The 26544-nt window shown below is 35.1% G+C and overlaps 2 protein-coding genes across 2 annotated transcripts in view; one reads left to right on the top strand and one right to left on the bottom strand.

The window, feature by feature from the left end:
• Adamts12 (ADAM metallopeptidase with thrombospondin type 1 motif 12) overlaps positions 1–6519 on the top strand; it is a 334703-nt gene extending 328184 nt beyond the window's left edge. Inside the window, exon 24 of the mRNA XM_078017184.1 lies at positions 1–6519. Within this exon, the coding sequence (XP_077873310.1) occupies positions 1–203 (203 nt within the window). The 3' untranslated portion in view covers positions 204–6519.
• Positions 1830–26002, bottom strand: Tars1 (threonyl-tRNA synthetase 1). Its single transcript, XM_005325652.4, has 19 exons — positions 25772–26002; positions 21937–22017; positions 18396–18586; positions 15568–15691; positions 14034–14155; positions 13421–13538; positions 13095–13159; positions 12941–13019; positions 11910–12056; positions 10819–10917; positions 9810–9976; positions 7914–8076; positions 7656–7793; positions 7245–7322; positions 6975–7075; positions 6776–6880; positions 4540–4612; positions 2839–2953; positions 1830–2334 (listed from the first exon to the last, which is right to left on the bottom strand). Exons 1-19 carry the CDS (start codon positions 25823–25825, stop codon positions 2186–2188), a joined length of 2169 nt encoding a protein of 722 aa, XP_005325709.1. The 5' UTR covers positions 25826–26002; the 3' UTR covers positions 1830–2185.
• Between the last annotated feature and the right edge of the window lie 542 nt (positions 26003–26544).

Raw genomic sequence — 26544 nt, 5'->3', positions numbered from 1 at the left:
AAGCACTTGTCCAGCAGCTGTGCATTGCTGCCACAAAGGAAGAAAGGGAAGTAAGAGGAATGGCACACCAAGTTGAGTCTACACTGATGTTGCAGGTAAGTGACTCTTTCCAACTACTCAGAACTTACCATCACTGCTCAGCACTCCTAACAAGGTTGAATCTTCCTGGTGTTTCAAACTATTTTCCAAATTTCCTGCCCTAGTCATCACTTTCTTCATGATTGACTTTGAGTTTTAGCTTTCCGAGTTGCTTCATAAAAGCTTTTTTACACATTTTGTCACATGACATAAACACCTGTTATTATTTTCAAATCGATCCTATTTGATTAAGAAGCCATACAACTCTCAATGGGCCACATGCTCAACAAAGGCTCAGCAATTCTTTCCTTCAGTTGTTATGTACTAGAACAGAACAGATGCATACAACAGTAAAAACAAGTCTCTGCTTCCCAGGAGAAAAGAAAATAAGAGACAATTCTTGAAGGGGAAACCCCACAATTAAGAGATCTTCCTTAGAGTGTTCCTCTATGATCCCACTGGAGGTGAGGACTAAGCCAAAGAGATAATGAGACAAAGAGGAATCTGCCAACCTGCCTTACTAGGCTTTTATTTCTTGTCTTGAAAGATAGAAAACATCTCTAAATGTTTCAAGGGAAATTATTACTCACATAAGGTATTTGCTGCTTCAAGTGTGAAATACGCACTGAAAACAAAACCCAGCTAAACAGTATTTGGTCTTCTGACCACATAATGTGAAAAACATTCAAAATGATCCTGTAGGCTTGAAGATGTAGCTCAGTAGTAAAGCAGCATGTATGGGCCCTGTAATCTTTTTTTTTCCTGAATACTGAAGAAAAATTCAAACAAGGATATTGTGAATTTTAAAGAAAGAAAAATCAATACACTTTCAAAATGAATCAGAAAACGGGTATCATGAAATACAAAATGGGGTTCGTTTTTTTCTTAAGATACAGCAAACCTTTCAAAGGCTAAATCTTAAGGCATTCAAAAGTTTAATTAAGAAGGTTCCCCAAAACCCCTATGATTAAAGATCTTATCTCCTTTATTAAAGTGAGGATTAATCTATGCAAATTAATCTCTTTGAAGTGACCCTTGGAAACATGCAATTTGGAGATATCATACAAGATGTTGACTTCTAGAAATTATTCTAGTACAGAGAAATTCATATATATCCACAAAGAAATTCCTATTTTGTGGGATTCTCAAAATTTCCATTTACCAGTAAAAATTTCAAAAAATTACCTCTTTTGAGAGAATAGGGAATTTGTTTAACAAGATTCTATGGCCTGAAACAGTCTATCCATAGATACATCCTTTACCTTAAATATTTGTGTAAATCTAATCTATTAGATTAATGGTGATTTTTAGTTCTTTTAAAAGATGCCCACTAAAAGACAAACAAAAGCAACATTTCAAAACAAGACATTTATTGTACATATAAGAAGGTAGCACCTAACTCACAACCATATGAAAAAAGCATATGCTGTAAATTTGCCCCCTCTACCCACTCTGCATCATATTTGTTACAGAATTTTCAAAATAAATACTGAATTTCACACAAAAGATTTTTTTTTTTTTTTGGTACCGGGGACTGAACCTAGGGGTGCTCAACCACTGAGCTACATCTCCAGGCCTTTTAAAAATATCTTATTTAGAGATAAGATCTTAGTTAAGTTGCTGAGGCTGGCTTTGATTTTCCTGCCTCAGCCACCTGAGCTGCTGAGATTACAGATGTATGCCACTGCACCTGGCCTGAATTATACAAATCATTCCAGGTGTATGTGTATGTACGTGAAAGACAAGCCATCTTGAAGTTTGTTAATAATTTTTATTTTTACATCATAATCCAATCCTAGGCTTTCTTTTATCTTAATTGAATCCGAAAAAAAATTTCCAATGTATTAAATTTACAAAAAATCTTCCCATGTTATACTAAAGGATTCTTCATGTTCTACCATTGCTCAGATATTTAATGAATAAAAATAATTTAACGGTCTCTTAATTAACTCTATCAAATACTCATTGTCAAAAACCTATCTAGGTCAAAAAAGGTTGATCTTGCAATCATCTAGGCAGACTCTGCTGAGCTACCAAGACTAAGTATGAATTAATGTGTTCCAGATGGACTCCATTTCCACTTAGCCAGTGTGGACAAAGTTCTATGTTAAAATTCTTCTTCTGCCTGTTTGCTGCGGGATTGCTTGAGTTGCCGTAGCCGTTCAATGGTTTCAGAAACAGTACGTTCACCATGGACCTTATTGTCTCTTGTACGGATATTAACAGTGCCACTGGTTTTCTCTTTTTCACCAACAACTAAAAGAGAAGAAACAAAGATTCATGAGTCTTTGGAAGGATTAAATTTGAATGTATGAACAGAAATGATCCAAGCACCCAAAAGCCACACTGAAACTTTGTATCAAAACATACAGGTAACCATGTATATAGCTGGGCAACTGACTTAAAAAAAAAACCAATAAATTTGCAGTACACTTCTACACTGATTGAATCCCTTAATCCAGTCAACTTAAAAAAAAAAAAAAAAATACCAGATAAAAGCAGCATGACATGAAGGAGAAAAAATTTTAGACAAACCTTTTTCTCCCCATACCAAAATTTCCCTTTGTTACCAATTGAAGGTACTGAATTATTTGTCAGAAGTAGAAGGAGACCAGCATGCACAAAGCTGTGAGTTCAATCCCCAGGACCACAAGAAAAAAGGACCGGAAGGAACTAAATATGTTTAACCACAATTCATTTAAGTCTAAGTCTCAAGATTTGTGTATGTTTTCCTAAGGTTTGGCAAATTTTCTTTCTTACCTAGGATGAAGTTATACTGTGCTAACTGTGCATTTCTGATCTTCTTATTCAAGGTACAGCCTGGATCCAGATCAATGTCTGCCATGAACTTAGCATCATGGAATTGTTGTCGTACCTGTTAAACGAACACACATTGCATCAGATCTAAAATTAGAAATTTTTTACTTGGACCTTTAAGTGAATTTATTTAACATAAGATTTAGATAGTCATGAAAGCATTAAAAATAAAAAGGATGCTAATAGGTATACTGAAGTACATACTACCACGACTTGGGTGTACATTTTAAAAAATCATTTTGCTCTTGCGATGTTTTAGAAAATCCTTAAACATCAGAAGACAATCAAATTTCATGAAAGGTACATTTCAAAGGGAAAGAAATCCTTTCATAAAATATATGTCAAGATTCTAATGTAGTTTCTGGGCAATAAATTATTTAACAGCCTCCATATAAAAATACCATGTGTAGGAGTAAAAACAGTTTGCCTGAATGGTTTGTCTCAACTGGTAAGTTTATTAATTTCTTGAAAATAATATGTGAGAGCTGGGGTTGTGGCTCAGTGGTAGAGCACTTGCCTAGCACAGGTGAGGCACTGGGTTCCATCCTCAGCACTACATAAAGATAAACAAATAAAGGTATTATGTCCAATTACGGCCAAAAAAGTATTTTTAAAAAACTGAATGCAATTTATTTTGAAAATCTAGAATCAGGATGACTTTGATGTTATAGTATTGTTCACTGATCAACTGTTAATCATTTGAAATTTTTTAGTATGAAATTATTACTATAGCAAAACAGATTGTTCTAATCTTTAAGTATAAATGGCTGTTTATACATTTGTTACTGAGGGGCATATTCATCAAATGACACTAAGCTGAAAATAACTTTCAAATAATTAAAATTTGCATTAAAATGAAAATACTTTTTGACTCAAAACACACCTTAAACTGTATAACTGTATTTTACTTTTGAACTTATATATGCTAAGGTACTTGATTTCACTTTTGTTTTTAAATATTAAACACTGAAATACACAAGTGTACATAAAACACTTGAATGTCTTCTGATCATGAATCTGAGAAAAGCATTAAAGAGATGATATAACATATTTAGTTTATCACAGTGGAAAATAGCAGCATCTTCCTTACGTAACAGAAACTGTACTCGGATCTTGATTTACCAAGAATGTTATGGCTTATACAAAAAAATAAATTAAAAAAGGAATATTATGAAAATAAAAGGGAGTCCAATAGAGTCAAGGAAGGGGATCAAGAGGGAAGGAGGAGGGGAAGGCTGAGGAAGTACTGTGGAACAAAACCTACCAAATTACGCTATGTCCATGCAGAAAAATGCCACCATGAATCCTACACGCATACACACACACACACACAATTACAATATCCCACATAAATATCATAAAATCATAATGCATTATTAAAATAATAATAATAATAATAATAATAGTGATAGAAGGGAGATCAGGAGATTAGAGCAAGAGGATATGGAGAAGAAGAAAGGCAGGGAAAGGAAGGTACTGGGTACTGAATGAGGTTGATAAAACTATGTGCACATAAAAATATGGAATAATGAATCCCACTATTATAAAGAACTATAATGCACCAACTTAAAAAAAAAAAAGTACATGGCTTATGAGATCTGAAAAGCTTAACAAATTTAAAGAGAAGTCATACTTAAGGATTACCTGTTGGGCATATTCATCACATGTTGGCCCCACTGGAACTACCATTACCTGGCGAGGAGATAGCCAGAAAGGCCTTGAAGAAGAAAATAAAAATATTTAATGTGGATTTCAGCACATTTCACTATACAAGGATGGCATATTTCTAATAGTCTATTCTTTAGTATGTCTTCTTGAAATATGAAAGGTCTACTTTCAAAACTTTAAAAACTTGGCTTTTTCTTTTTTAAGTTTTCTACTAAAGACTAAGGGGAGGAGACTTGAGAAAAGAAAATGAACACTCAATAAGGAAAAGATGTAACTGTGACTTGCATTGTTAAGCAGATAGCAAAGAAAACTGATAGGGAGTGGGCCGCACACTTTAATACATTACAAAACAAAGCACCATGTACTGGCTGTGAGAGGGGTTAACAAAATGTTAAAATAACTGCAGAGAGATTAATTGTTCAGATTATCTTACTACTTATTTTCCATGGGGGATACAGATAGCACCCTAGTTTATTTAAGATTCTTTTGCAGGATTCATTAAACTGTAACTGATAAGAAGGAGTGATAATGGCACTTGGCTAAAAGATGATTCTGTGCTGTTGGGAGTGAGGTGCATGCCTATAAATCCTAGAGAATTGGTAGACTGAGACAGAAGGTCACAATTTGAGGCCAGCCTCAGCAAACTTAGCAAGATCCAGTCTCAAAATAAAAAAATTAAAAGGGCTGGGAATGTAGCTCAATGACACAGCATCCCTGGGTTCCATCCCCAGCAGAGTTTTTATATATATATAGTAAGTATATACACATGCACACACACATATTCATTTATAAAATATATACATTTTATAAAATATGTATATTACTATATATGTGTACATTCACACACATATATAATAATACACAGTATAGTAACACACACACATATATATACAGTATATATTAGTTGTATTGATTTACAATTTTTGTAAGATGCTATAAATTCTTTTATTCCTATGCATTAGTCATTTCGGTATTATCTGAATTTATACATATTCTCCCCATATACACACTAAAAAACAAAGAAAAACAAAACCCAACCATCTGCAATTCTCCCATCAGAACACTTTAGGTATCAAATCCTCCTGCACCTGCAAAACAGGCCCATGTTTTCTCCATCATTCTTCTATTTCAGCCATCTTCTTATATCAGGTAAAAGGCTAGAAGAGGCATTAAATCCTACCCATTGGGCTCTTCCCAATCCACTAAAGGTTTGACAGAGAAATTGGCTGAATACCCCCTAATTCTCTAGATGTCACATGGAGAAATGTTACCCATATTTTATGAAATATAAGTGAAAAGAAATTATCTTACTTCATTGAAAAGTATGAAAATTTCCTCTTAATGTCTGAACTAATCAAATTTAATTTATACTGAAATGACAGCAATATATAAGATTAAACCAATTTATAACATCATACAAAGTTTTAAATCAAGACATCTAATTCTGCAGGTCCTATAAATGGGTGTCTGATAACCCTGTACTACTTCCAACTGCACTGTGGGCCAGATAAAATAAAATGTAGGTCAAGTGAAATAACAATAATCCCTCATAGTAAGGAGTCATAACACATTGTTCCATTTAGCATGCATAATAATTTTTAATTAAAAAGGGTTTGGTTTCTAAAAGATGTTAAAACACATGCTTACTCTGATCTACAAAGCTGAATAAGGTAAGCCAAAAGCCTCTCTGTTTACTCAGGCAAAATAGTAAAACCATATAAATCCCAAACAAAGTTACATTACTCAAAAAACAATTAAGACCAAATTCTGTATGCTGCCACTGCTCCTTTTCTTCCTCCAAGTGCCAGTGAATCAAACCCAGTCCTTGAGCATGAGACAAGTTTTCTACCACTGAACTCTATCCCTAATCCCTATGTGTGCTTTTTACTGAATAACTGCTAATTAGAAACATTTAAACATATCAAGTTCTGAAAAATAAATACTAATAACAAGGTTTTTGCTGTTGTTGTTGTTTTATGGTGGGATTTGAACTCGAGATTTTCCACCAAGTTACTATACCTCTAGACCTAACAAATATTCTTCATGATAAAAAGTTTGAGTTATGATTATAATTTCTTACTTTTAGTGAATACTTGTCATTATACTATAAATGATCAAACAAATCATTCTCCCTTCCCATTTCATACCTATACTGGAAAGTAGATTATTTCTAGGCAATTTAACAAAACAAAAGAAAACAGACAAAAATTACCATTTGCCCCCATAGTTTTCAGTGAGGATAGCAATCATTCTTTCCACTGACCCCAAGATGGCTCGATGAATAATCACTGGCCTTTTTTTGTCATCACCATCATGGCTATAAAGAAAGAGAATTTATTTTGCTTTTTTATATATACTTCTCCTTGTAGGTCCCTGGAGAAGACTATTCAGAGAAGATACTAGAAACTTACCTTACAAAAGTAAGATTAAATCTGATGGGCAACTGAAAATCTAGCTGAATTGTTGCACACTGGTGGTATCGACCAATTGCATCTTTTATCTGTATGTCAATCTGCAAAGGAAAAACTAGGTTATTATTTAGATGGTACAGATATTAAAGCTGAGCTCAATCTCTGGATTAGTGCTGATTTTCCTTTTTCTTTTTATTCAAACTACTTAACAGCAATCTGTCTTCTTTCAGAAAAGAAAACTACATTATTCTAATAAACTTTGGTACTTACCTTTGGACCATAGAAAGCTCCATCACCAGGATTTAACTCCCACTTTTCACCAAATTCATTCAGGCTGTTTTCAAGTTGCTGAGGATAAAGCAAAATGATTTGCATTTTTGTTCATCTGACACTTTCCTTCTTCTAATCTGAGACTGGAAATAAAATTCCCTGTTTTATAAGTTTGTACACCTCATTATACACTCATACCTCCTTTTAAAGCATTCAGCTTAATAACTGAAAATAAACATTCAAGCAACTCTAAAATACTTTAAAATCATTCAGAAAAAAAGGCTTATTCAAATAGAGGAACTACTTCTAATTTCCTTTTACTTTTATCCATTTATAAAGGCTTTCTTTCAGTATAGAACAAGCCAATTTCAGCCAAATGGTAAGTGAGCACACTTAAAAAACACCACTGACCTTCTCAGCTTGATTCCAAACTTCAATATCTCCAAGGAATTTTTCTGGGCGAGTAGAAAGGTTTAATTTAAAAGAAAATCCAAATACATTATATACTGTACGCAGAAAATCCAAACAACCTTTTATTTCATCCTCAATCTTCAAATTAAAAAAAGAGAGAGAGAGAGAGAGAGAGAGAAAAGAAAGAAAATAGTAGTTATTTTCCTTTGCTTTCCTGACACTTCTTTCAAAGTATTTTTATCCCAGAAGGTTGCCTACCTGCTCCATGGCACAGAATATGTGTGCATCATCCTGTTGGAATCTTCGTACCCGGGTGAGTCCTGTGAGTGCTCCTGATAGCTCATTCCTATGAAGTACCCCAAAATCAGCTACCCGCAGAGGCAGCTCTCGCCAGGATCTTGGACGATGATCAAACATAAGGCTAAAGAAGAAAGTAAAATTGATTGTTTATTCCATGTGAATAAAACTGCTTTTCTAATATATTTAATTACATGAAATGCTGTCAAAAAGTTACTGATCTGGCTGAGCATAGTGGCACATGCCTGTAATCTCAGCTACTCAAGACGCTGAGGCAGAACGAAAGTTTGCAGTTTGCCTGGACAATTTAGTGTGATCCTGTTTCAAAATAGGATGTATGTAGTGGAATTCTTGCTTAGCATGCACATCCCTGTGCTTAATCTCTAGTACTATAAAAACCAGAAGAAAAAAAGCTTGTTTCTAATTGCTCATATAAGCAACATTTCTCAAATAATGTTTCACACAGCAATAAAAGCACTTGAATCAATAAAATAGCATGAACTAAAATACAACTATCCACTGCTGAGAAAATGAAACGTGTATTCCCATAAGCCTGGATTAAAGTACACGTGCTCAATATTTCCATTAGTTAATATGAGAACTGCCCTTAAGGCTCATATTAAAAAAAAATAGAGGGCTGGGGATGTGGCTCAAGGGGTAGCGCGCTCGCCTGGCATGCGTGCGGCCCGGGTTCAAACCTCAGCACTACATATAAACAAAGATGTTGTGTCCACCGATAACTGAAAAATAAATATTAAAATTCTCTCTCTCTTTAAAAAAAAATACATAGATATAAACCATTTAAAACACTGAAACTAAAGTTAAACTTGTTCTTGTTTCCTTGTTAGAAGGTGAAGAATCTGGAAAAACTTAAGTATATCTCATTGGCTCCCTGACATGTTTAACCCAGTGTTATAGCTTAGATATGAGGCATCCCCCAAAAGCTCCTATGTGATACAATGTAAGAAATTTCAGAGGTGAAATGATTGGGTTAGGAGTTAACTTAATCAGTACACTAATCCCCTGATAGGGATTAACTGAGAAGTAACTGTAGACAGGCAGGTATGACTGGGCCAATGGGGAAGGGGGTAAAATGCTTTGGGGGCACATATTTTGTGCCTGGAGAGAGACGTCTATCTGTTTTCTGGTGCTGTGTCTTGAGCTAATTTCCTCTGTCTTACTCTTCCATTATGATGTTCTGTCTTACCTCAGGCCCTAAGGAATGAAGTCAGCCATTTTTGGACAAAGACCTCTGAAACTGTAAGCCCCAAATAAACTTTTCCTCCTCTAAAACTGTTCTTGTTAGGTCATTTGATCACTGTGGTGAAAAAGCTGACTAAAACACCAGCTTCTTTATGGAGTTTCCTTTCTCATTTCCTCTCCTGCCTCCTGTACTATGAGCCCTGTCTACCAAGAGCTGTGGACACTAAGCTACCTGTATCCACAGTTCTCACAAGTCTTCCCAATATTTGTTCTTCATTTGTCTTTCATGAACAGAAAGTGGAGCAGCCTTAGGGCAAGAGAAGTTTTCCAAGGACATTAATTCATTAGCAGTAGGTTTTGATAGAACATGAAAGCAAGGGAAAGGGGCAACAAAGGCAAGAAGGAAGGGAAACTTGGAGTATTTGCTACACTGCACATTCAGTCTCTTTGGTTCATATTCTGCCTTGTTAGCTGCTACTAACACCAGTATTATTCCTGAGCTTCAACATATCTGAGAATCTAACTGCATAGAACAAAAATGTTGTACTGAAATATTATTCTTATTACATAATGTTTTTAACAAAAATTCTTTCAAAGAAGGTAAAACAACATAGGAGTAATCAGAGCACATAAAAATCTTAAGCTGCTGAATACCAGTGTCCTGGGCAGTTCATGGGTTTAAGAGCGAATTGCTCCTTCTCCACCTCAAAGGAGAACATGTTCTCACTGTAGTGTTGCCAGTGGCCTGAGGTCATCCAGAGTCGGCTATTGAAGATGTTTGGGGTGACTACCTCCTGAAATCCTCTTTTCCTATATTCACTCTGTTAGAGAATAAACAGAACACACATGTAGGCAAATCAAAGCTGACCTTTCTGGAAGGAGTAAAATTTTAAACAGCAATTTTATACTATTTTTAATAAAGTTCAAGAAACACATATGCCATGACCCAGAAATTCCACCTGCAGGTATATACCAAAGAGAAAACTCTCACACAGGTACATAAGGATACTTATGTAAACAATGCTATTTTAGCATTGTTAGCAAGATGGAAAAATCAGAATTCATATCAGTGTGAATTAATAAAGGAATAAGCATATTAATGAGGTAGATATATTGCAGACTGATATACAATGGCAACTATGTATATAAATTAGAAACAAATATATTTTTCAAAGGCACACATATTTGGGAGATATATATATATATATATAACAGACAAAACAGATCCAATCCAACTCCAAAATAGTAGCTTCTTTTAAAAAATGAGGGAAATGGATCAAAAAGGGGTCTCAAAGAGGATTATTTTTTGTTTGCTTACTAAGCTATATTTGTAGTTTTTTTAACATCTTGAACAAAAATTTTGGAACAGATATACCCAATGCAAATGTTAAATTTGGGTGGCAAGTACACCTGGTTATTCATTACTATTCTGTAAATGGCTATAGTTACAATTTTAGGCTCACCTGCTTCTGTGTACATACTCATGTATACGAACAAAATCATGTATTAGAATTTTTAAACAATTGATGAGACCTCCAAACTTTCATTTTTTTATCATTTTATGTGTTTCTTTCAAATGTAAATCTTTCCTTTCAGTAGACCTTATTTAACAAAATCATTTCACGTTCTAAATCTTCAGAATACAGAAACAAATATGATTTACCCTGATGAACTCCACAAGTGTATTATAAATGTAAGCTCCCTTGGGCAGGAAAAAGCAACTTCCAGGGCTGAGCTCATGGAAGAAATATAGTTCTTGATCCTGAGTAAAAGAAAAGCAAGATTGTTTATATATGTACACAACTTTGACATAAAGTCAATGTTCCCCAGCTCAAAATTCATTCATGTTCCATGTGTCAATTAATGCCAATTCTAAATAAACATGTCAACTTTTCTGGTGTATAATTTAATTGACAACTTAGCACAAGTCTATTCCTTGCTTGCTATACTCCTCAATTCAGGCATGTGTAACCAACAGTGACACGGAACAGGGCTCTCAATTTTACAGTTCTTATATTTCCAATTTCTCAAAGTTTTAAGGTCTGGGTGTTTTTTCATTATTTTTTTCTTTCTCTTAAACTGGGAAAAAGACAGTGATGATCAAACAGACGATAATAGATGAAACTGGTTAACTCTTTCACTCTCATCTCCTTGCCTCCCTCATCCACCACCAAATGCCCAAAGCCTTTGGGGAGAGCCCACTACTGCTGGGATTCATTTCAGCAGTCAAGGGAGCACAGCAGTGGATGCTCTCTCTAGCTTAAGCTTCATAATCTAATAGCCAAAGACATCTGGCAATGAGCCCTAATTTACAGAGAAATGTTTTTATGAAACCTAACTTGCAGTTTAGAGGAAATTCAGAGGTAGAGGGATGATGGGTAGAAGAAAAAAAACTACAGAATCCATGGGTGACCTTAGGCCACAAAATTATTAATTTTTCTGGGATGGTTTCCATACTTTTATGAATTAGTGAGACTAGTTCTCCCAGATCTATGAAAGAGTGTTATACATTTTTTTTTTACAGAAAAATGTAGGTCAGCAACATTGTTCTCAAAGTGGTAATTAAAATGGATTTTCATAGAAAGATAGCGTGAACAATCAGTAAGTATTCACAATTCTGATAGGACATGGCATGACAGGTAACTGAAATCTAAAGCATGTCTTCAAAATGGAATTCCTAGCGCTCAATACAGCTGAATTTTAAATGAAATTTTAGAACACTCAACCTAGATACATCTTTGTTCTTTAACATACCCTCCCAATTTTTCTATGATCTCGGTTTTTAGCCTCCTCTTGGAACTTCTCCCATTCTTTCAACATTTTGGGATCAGGGAATGAAATGCCATAAATTCTCTGGAGGGTCTCCATATCTGCTTTGCCTTCCCAGTATGTGGAAGAATTCTGAAAATAAGGATAAACCATGATACAATATTTAAATATGTAAACATCTCACTTATTTTAGGAATTGGATATTATTTCTCATAATCACTTTGAGTCAAAGTCACAGCAATCCTTTTGACAAGAAAAATGACATAAAATGTACACACCTAGTAAATGTCTCCCATTGCTTTGAGGCTGGACTTATTCTGCAGCCCAAAGTTGGCTTTTCTTCTCCCCTCAAATATGCCCACTCTGGAGGCAGAGATGGAAGGTGAAGTGTTTGGAAGTGATACTGGCCAAATTACATTGTATGCATGTATAAATATGCAACAAATTCCATCATAATGTACAACTATCATGTACCAATAAAAAAAGTGGGGGAAAAATACCCTTGAATACTTGTTCAAAACACAATTTCATGAACATTACTCTTACTGCAAGGGCATCTCTCACAAAATAATTAAGCAAAAACGGAAATGAAGTAACAAAAAAGTTTTGAAATAACCCAATTATTCTGATGCTTTAAAGTACATTTAAAACTGACAGGATTAGTTACATTAAAAGAAACACTTGGGCAATTATTAATTTAGACAAAGGAATAAAGCACATACTCCTTCAGTGAGTCTCAAAAGCTTTCATAGCCATAATGGCCCATAACTGCATGATCTTGTGAATCCCTCAAACCTCCATTCCAAAATGTTGGCTCCAGTGATGAATGGTGAGTTTTTAAAAAACTGATGACATATATAGCACCCAGTTAGTAGGTAGCAAGAAAAAAAATAATAATAATCTTCAATGTATTCAAGAAAATAACGGTAGAAAAATCGATAAAAGTTTAAACATATACCTATAATAGACAAATACATTCCCAATTCCCACACAGTGTTTAAAGTTACATTGCTTACTTTGTGTATTTTTAAAGCCTTAATTTTGCCAGTGTGTCTGACATGAGGACCCCGGCAGAGATCTATCAAGGGACCACACCTACAATAAAATGAAAGCAATTTTAACAAACTGACATATACACCAGTTGCTCTTCATGACATTTGATATTCTCACCTATAGACCGTTGTAGTTGGAGTATTTACTTTTTCATTCAATATCCGGCACTTGAACTTGTTGTACTAAAAATTTAAAAAAGGATTAAAAAAACAAAACTTAATTTTTACATCTAAATACTTCAGCTAAAATAGAACTCAAAGTACATCTTATTAGAGCACTGTATGAAAATAAATATGCCAATATTTTGTTTTACAAACACTTTTCATTTCTTCTAAAGAACAAAAAATGGCTTCAACTTGAAGCATTAAACCCAAGTGTTATAACTTTAAGCGATATCTGTGAGTGAAATAAAAGTGGAGGCCCCATGTTACAGTTCCATTTACCTTAAACATTTCCAATAAAGTTTCCTTTTTAACTTCCAATCTTTCAAAAGCTTGTTTTTCTTTAATGATTTTCTTACATAAAGTTTCCAAAGAAGAGAAATCATTGCTGGATACACCCCTGAAAAAGAGAATATAATCTTTCTACATTCCATTGTATTCACACGATTAGAAAAGTGTCTCTTAGGAATACTTTAAGCATTTTAACATAATAAATTAGACCCTTGAATCATATATTAGAATTTTAAAATAAGCATTTTTCATAAATCATTTTTATATTTTCAGTGGCTTATACCTGGATCAACATGAAGATCTTTTCCCTTAGTGACCTCTTCCCCCATCTCTATCACCAGGCTTAAAGGAGACCAGAAGACCAGTTTCATCTTACTTACTACCATACTTTAGGACCCTACCTCCATTAGTCTAGAAGAGATCTTATTAAAGAATCTGTTCAAATAAATTGCAATATTCAGGGATTGCCAACAGGAATACATGATGACTATGGAGCAATGGGCTTTATATCCTTCTTTCCCCTTCACTGGAAAAGCTTTAAAAATAACTTATAGACCCACAATCATTCCAATTTTAGTTTTCTTTATTCAGTGACATAACTTACCCCTCTTCGAGGTACATGTCATAATAGAATCCATTCTCTATTGGTGGACCATAACATAAACATCCACCATAGACTCTTTCCATGGCCTCACCCATGATGTGAGCACTTGAATGCCAATATACCTGAAGTTTAATGAAAAACAAGATGGCTTCAATCTTGCATATAAGTTGCAAATTAATATTGTTAATATATAGAAAGAGACAGATACAGTTTACCATAAAATATCCTGAAACATAAAAACAAATTTAAATATCTATAAAGTACAGTGTGATTCTATCCACAGCCAAAATTAAAAGGCTTCTAATTATGATACTGTATTTGTATTGAAGAAAACCTGTGGTTTAGTTGTTTTAAAACAAATTCAATTTAGCACCATAAAATAGGATGAAGTTTGTTCCCTAAAGCAAATTGCCACTCACAGTGCAGTCTATCTGATTGAGTTTAATGGCCCAGGTTCTCTTTGAGTCACTCTGCCCATAGCCTCACGTCCCAGATGCTATAATATGGCCTTTAGCTGGCTATAGAACATCACTTAATAATTACATCTGTCAACAGGCCACAAATACAAAAAAAAAAAAAAAAAGATATAATTCCTGTGTCTTATCAGATCTTAATAGAATGAAATTAGAAGTTAACACAATAAAACCCTACAGAAACTATATATAGACATGTAGAGATTGAACAATACACTTTTGAATGATGAATGGGTGACAGAAGAAAATCAAGTGGGAAATTAAACAATTCTTAAATTCAAATGAGAATGGTGATAAAACATACCAGAATCTCTGGGAGGCAGTTTTTAGAGGAAAGTTTATAGCTAATCAGAAATACCTCAAATTAACAACCTAACAATGTATCTCAAGGCCCATTCTTTCAACATTTTGAGATCAGAAATGAAATAAATTCTCTGCAGAGTCTCTTGAAAAAGAGACCTTGAAAAAGAAGAAACCAATTCCAAAATCAGTAGAAGGAAGGATAATAATTAAGATCTGAGCCACAATTAATAAACTTAAGGAAAAAAAAGAACCCACAAAGGATCAATGAAGCAAAGAGTTGGTTCTTTAAAAAGAAATTGGATTTATAAGCCCTTAACCAAATATCAAAACAAGAGAAGACCCAATTAAATAAAATTAGAGATGCAAAAGGAGAAATCACCACAGATATCACAGTGGATTGTGAGGGACTACTTTGAAAAGAATTACATCTGTTGACACCACTGGCCCAAAACAAGGTGGTACAACTTGATTCTACAACCAATGATAAAACACAAGGACTAACATGTAGACACTCAAACCAAATGGCAATACGTGGTTTTAAGATAGTCATTTGGATGAGTATTGTTTTCAGGATTTATGATTAAAGTACCAAAATGATATTTTAAAAGTCTCACAAACAATCTATAGGCTCCAGGATATACCTGAAAACCACTGACCTACACAGATAAGTCAATAAAATAAAATGCTTTCTTTCCCTTTTAATGGCATATGGTCATATCTTCACCTTAAATTCAATGAACACTGAAATATAAACTTACTGCTTGTGCTTCCTCATCCTCAAATTTGAGAAGCTCCAAAGTACAATCTCCCTCCAGTGGGCGGTCTAGGTCCCAAACAACTTTGTTCACTTTAGCAATAACAGTGTTGTCAGCCAGGCCTTGACTTGAAAAAATATACATAAAAACACAAGAATCTGAAATACAATTCCTTCTCACACAACATTTCAGAAGAGAAAAATAAACACTAAATTTATTTGTATTAATATTAATACTATATACATTTTTGTATCCTCTGAAATATATGGGAAAAGCAACAAATTTCAAAAAATATACCCAAGAATATAATATGACTGGAAGACCCTGAAGCTCCAAAACACCATTATTTGACACTTAATGCTTCTTATAAGAATAATAATTTCCAGTGGTTTAACTTTTCCACAAGTAAATTTTCTACAAAGCCAAGCTACTTAGATTCCAAAGGAAAAAATAAAGGCTACTAAGAAACTTTTCTGCTTAAATTGTGTACTAGATCCTTTCTTTAAGAGGCAATGCTAACCTCAGAATAAATTCTACAAACACATAAAGGTGATATCAGCATTTATAACAAATATGGAGGTAAAATAAAAAACTGTTTAATAAAACTTCATATATTAGTTTAATTGGGCTCCCTGTGTTGGTGCTTCTCTCCTTGCTCTGTTTAAAGGTTATAACCTAATATACAACTACCCCTCAAAGGGTTCAGGAGAAAACAATGACAAAATAAACCATGAAATTCCTATTCCAGTTTCAATGCTCCCATTGGCTTTCCTATAGATTATATCCAGTGTTTTCTTTCTTGCTAAGATCAAATGGGGCCAATAAAATGAGTAAAGTAAAAGCATTTCACAAAGTCTAACATGGATTTGGGAGTGAGAAGCATACTTTCTTCTAATGGCATAAAACAGTTTCCAAAAGATTATAGAACTAACTGATTAAAAGGTGATAACTATTTTCTATATTCTTTGGGAAGAAAATGACCATCATTTTATAGTTCAAATGGTATCCTGAGATGAAAATAATAGTCACTCAGAAAATGGAGATTACACATGAACCATACTGGATCATTTCAGTTTTTCAATGAAAGAACAAAAGAGAATTTCAAAGAAATACTTTTAAGCATAAGAAACAAGTCCTGTCATATTCACCACTAATCATCTAAATCTGTAAGTAATTCATATTCATGCTATAATTTTTCACAGAACAACAAAGTTATTGAAATTTTATGAAAATTTCACTGCAAATCACACTTAACTCCAGAGCTGCTAAAGCCCATCATTGTTAAGGTAATTCAACTTTGAATTTTATAGTTCTAGCAATAATATTTTCCAATTGATCACTTAATAAATCACAATGCAATCTAGAGGACAACATTGTTGAATGTACAAGAAAAAATTCAAGACTAAGACAAGCCCAAATTTTAATACACAGTTACAATCTCAATGTGTGACAGAAGGAATCTCCTCTACACCAACTGGACCTCCAAAATTATCTCTAAAACCAAAGAAAGACCTGATATTTTAATTCATCTAATTCTTTGTGAGTTCACAAAGAAGCATGCTTGATATGACAACTTCCTTTGGAGTACAGTAGTAGTACTTTTCAAATTAACTGAACACTCCCATTTACTCTGTAAAATGTACTAAGTAATGTCCACAGCCCGGTGAAGGCTAATGGCTCATAGGCTGGCATAAGTGCTTCTACTCACCAGTTGAATAATGGGCCTACACAGAATCAGGTGAGTTGGTTCCCACACCTGTTTAAATGCTTTTTACTTTATGTCTTAGGCTTAATGCTATGAAATTTCAATATGAAATTAATGCCCATTTTTGATAATTCATACAACAATTTCACATGGTTCAATTTAATACATAATTATTATCAATAAACTTAAAAATATATAAATATAATATGAATAAATAATACAATGAGGGGATTGAGAGTTGGCAAGTCATAAAAAAAAAGTATTGTCAAGTTAGTTGTGGATGAAACAACTACATAGAAAGCTGGAAGAATTCTGCAATCAGGACTGATTCTCTAGTATGTTACGATTAAGAACTAGCACTTGCTATCCCGAAAAACATTGGTCCTATACATTTAAAATATGTAAATCTTAAGGCAGGCTGGCAAACTTTTTCTATAAAAGGCATACAAAATTTTTGTTGCATATTTTTTTCTAAGTTTTTTTGTTTTATATTTTTCTTCAAACATTTAAAAATGAACAAACATTCTTAGATTTCAGGCTGTACAAAAACAGGCTGTGACCAGTTTGCTGACACCTGGTTTAAGTTGCTTTTCCAACTTTATCAAGTTCTGATAAATTGATCAATTATTGATCCCATATTAGATTACTGATCTATCACATTGATCTATTATAAAGTATGCATGCAATTCTCAATTACTTGAAATAATTTCTTCCTAATCCACTAAGTCTTAAGATTAGGTCTGGTCCTTCTTTGGATTTATAAATATAGTATGCTTTTTTCAAATGCCAATCTTTCACATGTGAGAAGATCTACCTTCATTTTTAATTTAAAAACCTCAGACATTTAAGTCAAAATTGGTGATACACTGTCTACTTGGCTTTGTGACATTTATGATCAATGTAGAAAGACTAATACAAGCTTCATATGAAAAGACTTAAGTAGATTCCTTCAAAAATTAACCTTGAATCTTGATTATAAAGTTCCACATCACTTTGATTTAAAAAAAAATTTCAATTAGGGTAAATTAAAAACACCAAAACCAAAAAGTAACATAAAAATATTAACCTGCTGAGATAATAAAATAAAATTTGGTTAGGTTAGAAACTATAGAACTGTAGCTTTTACCTAATTCCACAAGCAATTTGATAAGGTGTAGTTTTCCAGGATTCTGCATTGACCTGTTTACCATCGGGTAGTGTGACTTTAATCGGCTTGCTATCTTTTTCTGCCTTTTCTGCTAGAATGGAATCATGCTCTGCTTTTAGTTTATTATACATCTCAAGACGTGTGTTAATATATTCAGGCCAAGGATTCAACTGCAAGACAACAAATGAAATAATCAGACAAAACAAAATCCATTATTACTCATCAGTATGGTAAACAGATTGTAACAATTACTGGGAATTACTCTGATCTGGTCCTAAATAAGAATAAAAGAAGAAACTAAGTGTCGTCTTCTTATAATTTATACTTCTAAATAATAGAAAAACATAAATAATAAACCTGGTCTGCAAACACTGACAACTATTAACCATTTTTCAAAATATTATTATTTGCATCAGTGTTGTTTTAAGATGTCCTCTTAAGGTTTTTTTGGTTTTGCCTTTGGTTTTATTGGTTTTGACACTTGGAATTGAACTCAGGGTGCTTTTCCACTGATTCTACATACCCTTTTATTTGTTTTAATTTTAGTAAGCTAAGTTGCTTAGGGCCTTGCCAAGTTGTGTAGGCTGGCCTCAAACTTGCAATTCTCCTGCCTTATTCTCTGGAGTTGCTGGGATCACAGGCATGCATCACTGTGCCCAGCTATCAAGGTCTTAACTACATTATCTTTAAATTATAAATATAAGCAACAATGGAAATAAAAACAAAGTGGCTTTTCAGTTTTGTTTCAACATTGTTCAGAGGACATTCTATACAGTTGGTCAGCCTGCACGTCCACTCAAAACCAACTATAAATTTATTTGACTTAGGGGATTCCATTTAAGGAAAAATTTATCAAGTTCAAAGAAGCTACGACCATCCTATAGTATTTAAAGAAAAGAACACAACACTCCATCCTATAGTATTTAAAGAAAATAAAACAACATTACTGTCTATATAATTGATAAAATTAACCAAAATATTGTATATAGAACAGCCAGTGAGGTTTCAAAAAGTTTGGCAAAGAAAGAAAAACATGATGATCAAAGATTTGACTTCCTTTATTGTCTGAGACTTCACTCAAGTAGTGAATCTGCAGCCATGAAAGAGTGAAACCATTAACACCTACAGAATTTATCATTTTCAAATGATGTTTACATGGAGATTAATAGCTGTATATAAAAGCAAAGAGATGGCTCAATTTTACTTTCTATCTTCATATGTATTTAGATCAATCAACATTCAAATATATATATATATTCAAATGAATATATATTCAAACAACATTCAAATATATGCTATTTATATGCAAATACATCTGTGAGAGATTGATTTAAACCAATCTGGCTCTACAGACTCACTGTATAGCTTAGACATTACAATTCCTGGTGGTCATGATTATTCATTATCCATTATGTCTATCTCAAAGGCTAATAACATTTACCTAAATATCACAGCAAAAAAAGAGAGCTGTCACAACATTAAAAAATATTTATATTTTCAACTTCTTAAACAATTAGTTTCATTGCAAAATAGCACTTTTATTTTTCCCCAGATATAAAATATACATCTCATTAAATAATCTTTTTGTACCTTCGTCGTTCGAAATGAGCCAGGCACAGTAATCCATACCTACAATCTCAGCAATTTGGGAGGCTAAGGCAGGAGGATCCTAATAAGTTCAAGGCAGCCTCCATAATTTAGTGAGACCCTCAGCAACTAAGCAAGACCCTGGCTCAAAATAAAAGGACCTAGATGTAGCTCAGTGGTAAAACAACCCTGGGATTAATCCCTAGTGCTCCTCCAACAGACAAAGCCCTAGCATCTTTATAATTCCCTCCTACTGCAGTTCCATTCTTGAGTCATTTAGTTGTTCTTTTAGAGATTTTCATCTAATTATACCAGGGATTCATAACTCTTAATAGTGAAGAAACAATGAAAACAATGAGTTAACTAATAGTTCAGAGCCTATCATTGTACAACCATAATCTGAACCTCTCAATCCAATGCACATTTCTTGGTACTCCCTACCCAAATGACCCTCTTTCTTAACTGCTGTCTGTCTCTGTATCCACTTGGCACTCACTTGCTAATCAAAAGAACTTAATGTCAAACTTAAAGTTACTCAACATTCATTGAGCAGACATATTCTGTGATAGGTTCTGGGACTGCAGAGATGAATAATAAGACCTGAATGTTGCCCTCAGAAGAGAAATAAGACAAGTACATAAATGAGGGGAGCACAGAGGAGAAGACAAGGTCTTGGACATATCACTGTACATTTTTATCCAAGACCATTTAAAACATAAAGACACATGTCCATTTAAAATTCTCTATTCATACATGTTCTGTAATTGTACTCTTTATTTCCTATTTCTAGACTAATTCTTAAACTATGACAAGACAGCATGTCCAAATACTTGAAAGTATAAAGAAGAATTAGGAAATATTCATTTTACTATGTACTTGCAAATCTTAAAATTCAGTCAACAATTAACTGAAGAAATGGTTAGGCAAGGTTCTAAATAACACAACACTTGATAACTTATAAAGTAGAAAAAGCTCTTTAAAGTCAGTGTATTGTGCTACTTTAAAAAATCATATTCCTTTGTGCTTCTATATTTTGGTCATTTTCTAAAGTCTCTAATAAAACAGCTGCAATGACTAAAGCAAAAAGCAAAGCATAGTTTATAGCAATTCAAGTTCAAAAAGAAAGTAGAAAGACAAGCTTAACTGCCTCCTAAAATAAAACATACAGGAACCAGGAAGGTTCTGGAGTGGCTTTTGAAATGCCAATTATTTTGAGCCCAGGAAACAGAAAGTGCATTCTCTAGATCTGAGAGAAATCAAAAAAATTTTGTCCTGTCTTAAAGCCAGAAGGGGTGACACACACCTCATATCCTGACTATTCAGGAGGTTGAAGCAAGAGGATTTGAAGTCCAAAGCCAGCCTGGGCAACTTAGTGAGACCCTATCTCAAATTAAAGTTTCAAAAAGATCTGGGAGATGTAGCTCGGAAGAGCAGTGGCCTAGCATGCATGAATCCCTGGATCCAATCCCCAGTACCACAAAAAAGACCCCAAAACAATCAAACAGCCTCAGGAGTTGGTCCACATAAAAAAAGTGAAGAGGTCAAGGAATTAGGTTTTCTTTGGTTTCTGTTATATTTAGTGATAACTCAAATACTAAGTCTCCATCTCTTAACATCTCATTTAATGAAATGATTAGAAAGCCAGCATCCAATCTGGCAAATAAAACATAACCTCATTCTCTCCAACTTTTGTGTTCTCTCTCTCTCATAATCCCAGAATCAGATCATCTTACAATCAATGTCTTCCTTTTGCAATAATAAATAATTGCAAATCTTTTTCTCTTCTCAGACTAATTTTTCCTAATTCTTCTCTCCAATGAAGGGTCTTTTTATAATGACACATAAACTATTCGAATCCTTACATACAAGATAAGCCTGGGAAAGTGTTCGCTACTTGCCAACCTTTGATAGCAGAACCTTTGACAACTTTTACCTCTGCTCGACCTCCATCTCCAGATCCTTCTTTGTTCTTCTTCTTGCCTCCTTCTTTTCGCTTCTCTTCAACTGCATCTACCTAACAACAACAAAAACAAAAAAAGGTTTTATATTTTAATCTAATTTGACACATTTCCCTTATGATGTGCCCAGAAGTTTTGAGAATGTTACTTTATCATCTGCTTAAAAAAAGGAAACCTGATTCTGAAAGATTCAAAAATTTCACCACTGGTAAAGAAAAGTTAACAACTTAAAATAAGGAAGTCTTAAAAAAGGGTAAAGGGGAGTTACTTAATGCACACTTTTTCAAATTTCATTTATTTTAACTATTCTGATGACTCTCATTTCAGGTTTTTTGGACTTGCACTAAATAGTTTTATTTAGTAAGCACTGATGGGAGGGTGGGGATTGAATATGCTATATATTTATTCTTTCCTCAAGTATTAATGTTTAGGCTCATATTATTTTGTTACACAGTGGAAAAAGCAAAAATAAGACCCAGTCCCTACCAGGTACAAACTTAGTCTCTCCTGAGAAACTACACCATCCATGTGTGAGAAACTCCCAGAAGAGAAAAGACCATAGCAGCGGCACTATGATTACCTAGGACCATAGTAGGCACTGGTGCTGTAAAGGAGGGAAGAATTTCAACAGGTTGGATTGTGAGAATGGAAGTGATGTGTTCTAAATATGCACAAAGGCTTGTCAAAATGCTAAAATTAAAAATGAGAGAAAGAAAAATGCCTAAACCAGGTGACTAAAGCAGAAGGATTGCTTTCAGATGTAATTCAAGTTAAGACAGACCAGGAGTCAAAAAGTTACCAGGAGGAATGTGAACTTCAATTAGAAGTGAAGTCAGAAAGTCCTGTAAGGGAGATGAGAAGGAAGAATTTTATTTTTTTATGTATTTGTGATTTTTGATTTTTTAACAGTGTTATTGAAATATAATTCATATGCCACACAATTCACTCATATAAAGTATACAGTTCAACAGTTTTTACTAGATTCACAGTTGTGCAACTATCACCACAATCAATTTTAGAACATTTTCATGACTTCTTCCTAAACAAACAAACAACAACAACAAAACAAAACAAACCCCACTGTACTCAGTAGTAGTAGAACACTCCTTGTTCCCCCTAACTCTTGGCAACTACTATTTATAAAGGATTTTTTGTTGTTGCTTTTGCAGTGCAGGAAATCAAACTCAAAGCCTTATATACTCTATCTCCATTGAGGTTTATGTCCAGTCCCCATTTTTTTTTTTTTATCTTTGTGGATTTTCCTCTTCTGGGTACTTTATATATTGGAATTATACAATATGGGATCTTTTGTGATTGGCTTCTTTCAAGTAACATAATCATTTTAAAATTATAATGTTGGAACCTGTATTACTACTTTGCTCCTTGTTATTACTATATAATATTCCTGGGTTTTGTTTGTCCTGGATTTTTCTCTCACTTTTTTCTTTTTTGGTGCTGGGGATTAAACCCAGGTTCTTGCAATGGGCTTCACCTCTGAGCTACACTCCAAGTCTCTACTGTTTATTTGTCCCCTTATCAACTATGACATTTCAGTTAGTATTACATAACACATTGCTTATTCAATTTAGAAAAAAATCTGAATTTTAAACAAATACCTCCTAATTTTATGTTGAACTAAAACTTCCCCCACTCCAGGGATATGGATTTAATATACTTTGTTTATTTAAAATTTTTTTTTTTTGTAGTTGGACAGCATGCCTTTATTTTACTTGTTTATTTTTATGTGGTACTCAGGATCAAACCCTCACACACAGTAGGCAAGTACTCTGCCACTGAGCTACAGCCCCAGTACTTTTAAGGTCCATTCATATTCAATAGATAAATAACATAATTTAAATCTATCTAATCAAGTGAAGTAGTAGTAACAAAGATTTGTAGGACTCCCCATATGTCTTCACTATACCACAGAATTGATGTAATTAGTTAATTAATTGCAGATGTATTTGCAGGTTTAAAACAGAAAAGATAATGAATTTCAACCCAAAAATCAGAATAGAGAATTTGACAATAAAGGAAGCTACAAAATTATCCTCAGCTATGTTTAGGCCTTGAAAGAAAAGTATTCAAAGTGTATTGTTTAAGTAAATTCAATCCCAGAGACTGACAGCTAAGACAAGTATGTGGAATTCCAATAATTTGGTGAAGTATCTAACCAGGACTCATTTTCAAGAAGATGATGAGAAGGAGGCTTACAAGAACTAGCTACAAATTATTTTGGAGCAAATTATTTACTGTTTCTATTCCTGTATCCTCATTTGCATGATTGGGACAAAAAAAGAACCCAGGTCATGGAGTTGTCATGAGAGCTAAAGGAGACAACACAGGTAACACACTGTAACACAGTGCCAGGACCATAGTTAGTACTCAATAAATATTAGCTCTTGTGTAATAATTGTTCAGAAGAGGGTTGGATGTGCAGTTCAGTGGTACAGTGAGGGGAAAAAATTATATTTGTTAGCCATATATCACTTATAATTAAGAATGGTATGGGGGATGTTCATGGATATTAAACAAAAACAGTAAACAAGTCAATAAACAATAAAGATGCCATTTTTAAGTAAAAAAATAAACAGATTGAAAACATTTTGTATAGACAATTTATCATCTTAAATTTACATAGTCTAGAATATGCACATATGCATTTTCTCCCGTTTCATTCCCTGAAGGAACAACACTGAAAATTGTGACTTTTAAGTGATTTGTCCTGTCAGAGTGGAGTGGAAGCTCTTTTACTAGACCTTATCACTTCTCACCTAGGCTAGTGCAACACCCTCCTTCAAACAGCCTCACCTCTTTCCAGTGCACCTTCTACCCATATGCCTGAGTGGTTTTTACAAATGCAACCCACCGGAAATACTTTGTATGGAGGATACAAATATTCTTCTGTACCTCTTTCTTGGTTTTTGTTTTACAAGCTACCCTGCAGTCACAATTCACCCTCTGTCCATCTTCACCTTTTCCTGATTTACCGGATGAACACTTTATTCCACACTCAAAACCAAGAGAGTTTGCCAAGCCAAGTTGAGTGCTTCCTCAGAAATCCCACAGGGTGGACTGACTGCACTGCACTATTGACTGTTTTCCTGTTTACACAACAGGCTGTTTGAGGCCCTCAAAAGAAGGATTTGGCCCAATTCGTCTTATAACCTGCATCGCCCGGCTTGGTGATCATAAAAAATATGACCTGACAGTGTGAAAGTGAGTTGAAGATGTTCCTAAGAAGTGGGTGACACTGAAGAGGAACGGGGCTTAAAGGTAACGTGATCAGCCCTGGCAAAAGGAACGGTGCAAGTCCCAGCAAGTTTGTTAGATGGAATCATCCGGTTTCCACCATTTTCTTTAAACCATCACCCAAACGTGGACAAGTTGGATCAAATTTCGGTGACTCGGCTTTCCCTCCCTAAACTAGCGCCCCTTACCTTCAAGGGGTCATAGAAAGGTTGTGCAATGTTCTTCCCGCCTCACGCTGGAGGAAAACGCAAATCTGGGAGTCCCGAGTCCTAGATTCTAAATCTGGGCTGCTAATTCGATGTGTGGCCCTGAATAAGTCACTCCCTCAAAGTCTGTTTTCTCATCCGCAAGAATGAGGATGGCCCTGGAGGTGCACTGCACGGTCCCACCCTGCTTTAAGTACGGACGATTCCTGCTGAAGTTACTCGACCTCGCTCCTGAGCTCCAACGCCCCCCGCCGGTTCGACGGCCGCTTCCTGCTAGGCGTCCCAGGCCCACCCGGCAGCAAGGACACCGAAAACCCCAGCCCGGCCTCCCCGCCCCTTTCAGACAACTCACCGGCTTCTCTTCGCTGCCCATCTTCCCTGAAGGGCCCCTGGCCTCCTCGGACATCAAAGAACCACGAGGAGGCAACAGAACCCGAAAGGGACAGTCTGGAGGAGAAAGCAGGCGGGGCAGACGTGGACCGGGACCTTGGGGTCTCTAGCGTTGGCACCTCGTGGCCCTGAAAGCACCAGCTGATGCAATCTGAAGGCGCCCAAACCCCGCCCTCAGCCTGCCGGCGGAACGGACAGCCAATTGACAACGGGGGGAGGCGGGCCCTCTCTTGTTTGCACCAATGGAAAAGCTTGTTGTGTGACAGAGCAATTCTAGGAAATCAAGGCGCGGCTGTAGAAAGACCTGAAAACTCTAAATCGTACTTCCGTCCCTCCCAGAGCTAGAAGGATGAGAGTCGCCAAGTGCACAACGCACATGCGCACTTCGTCCCCTCAGCTTTTCTGAAGACTAGTCAAGGACCGTTTCGGCCACCGTAGCGAATGACGGCGGGGCGGAACTTGGTCCCAGCATCCGGGAAGTCCTGGGCGCCTGTAAATCCTCTGGGTTACTTGGTTGAGTCCGAGGCGGCCTGACCTGCCAGACTGCCAAGTTCCGCCAGTGTGCAGCGGTGGATGGACCCTCCTCCAGGCAACCCAGGCCAAAGAGACCCGTGGAAGGGCAACTGGGGCACCGGCTAGAATCCACTCAAACGTTTACTTAAGGAAACAACCACACTGACACGATCCAATGTGTCTTTTCCTATTTTACTTGCTGTTTTAAAGCAGCTGCTTATT

Source organism: Ictidomys tridecemlineatus, chromosome 1 (assembly GCF_052094955.1).
Source record: "Ictidomys tridecemlineatus isolate mIctTri1 chromosome 1, mIctTri1.hap1, whole genome shotgun sequence".
Classification (NCBI taxonomy): domain Eukaryota; kingdom Metazoa; phylum Chordata; class Mammalia; order Rodentia; family Sciuridae; genus Ictidomys; species Ictidomys tridecemlineatus.
Note: the sequence above shows the minus strand (reverse complement) of the source record. Positions and strands in the feature narration are given on the sequence as shown.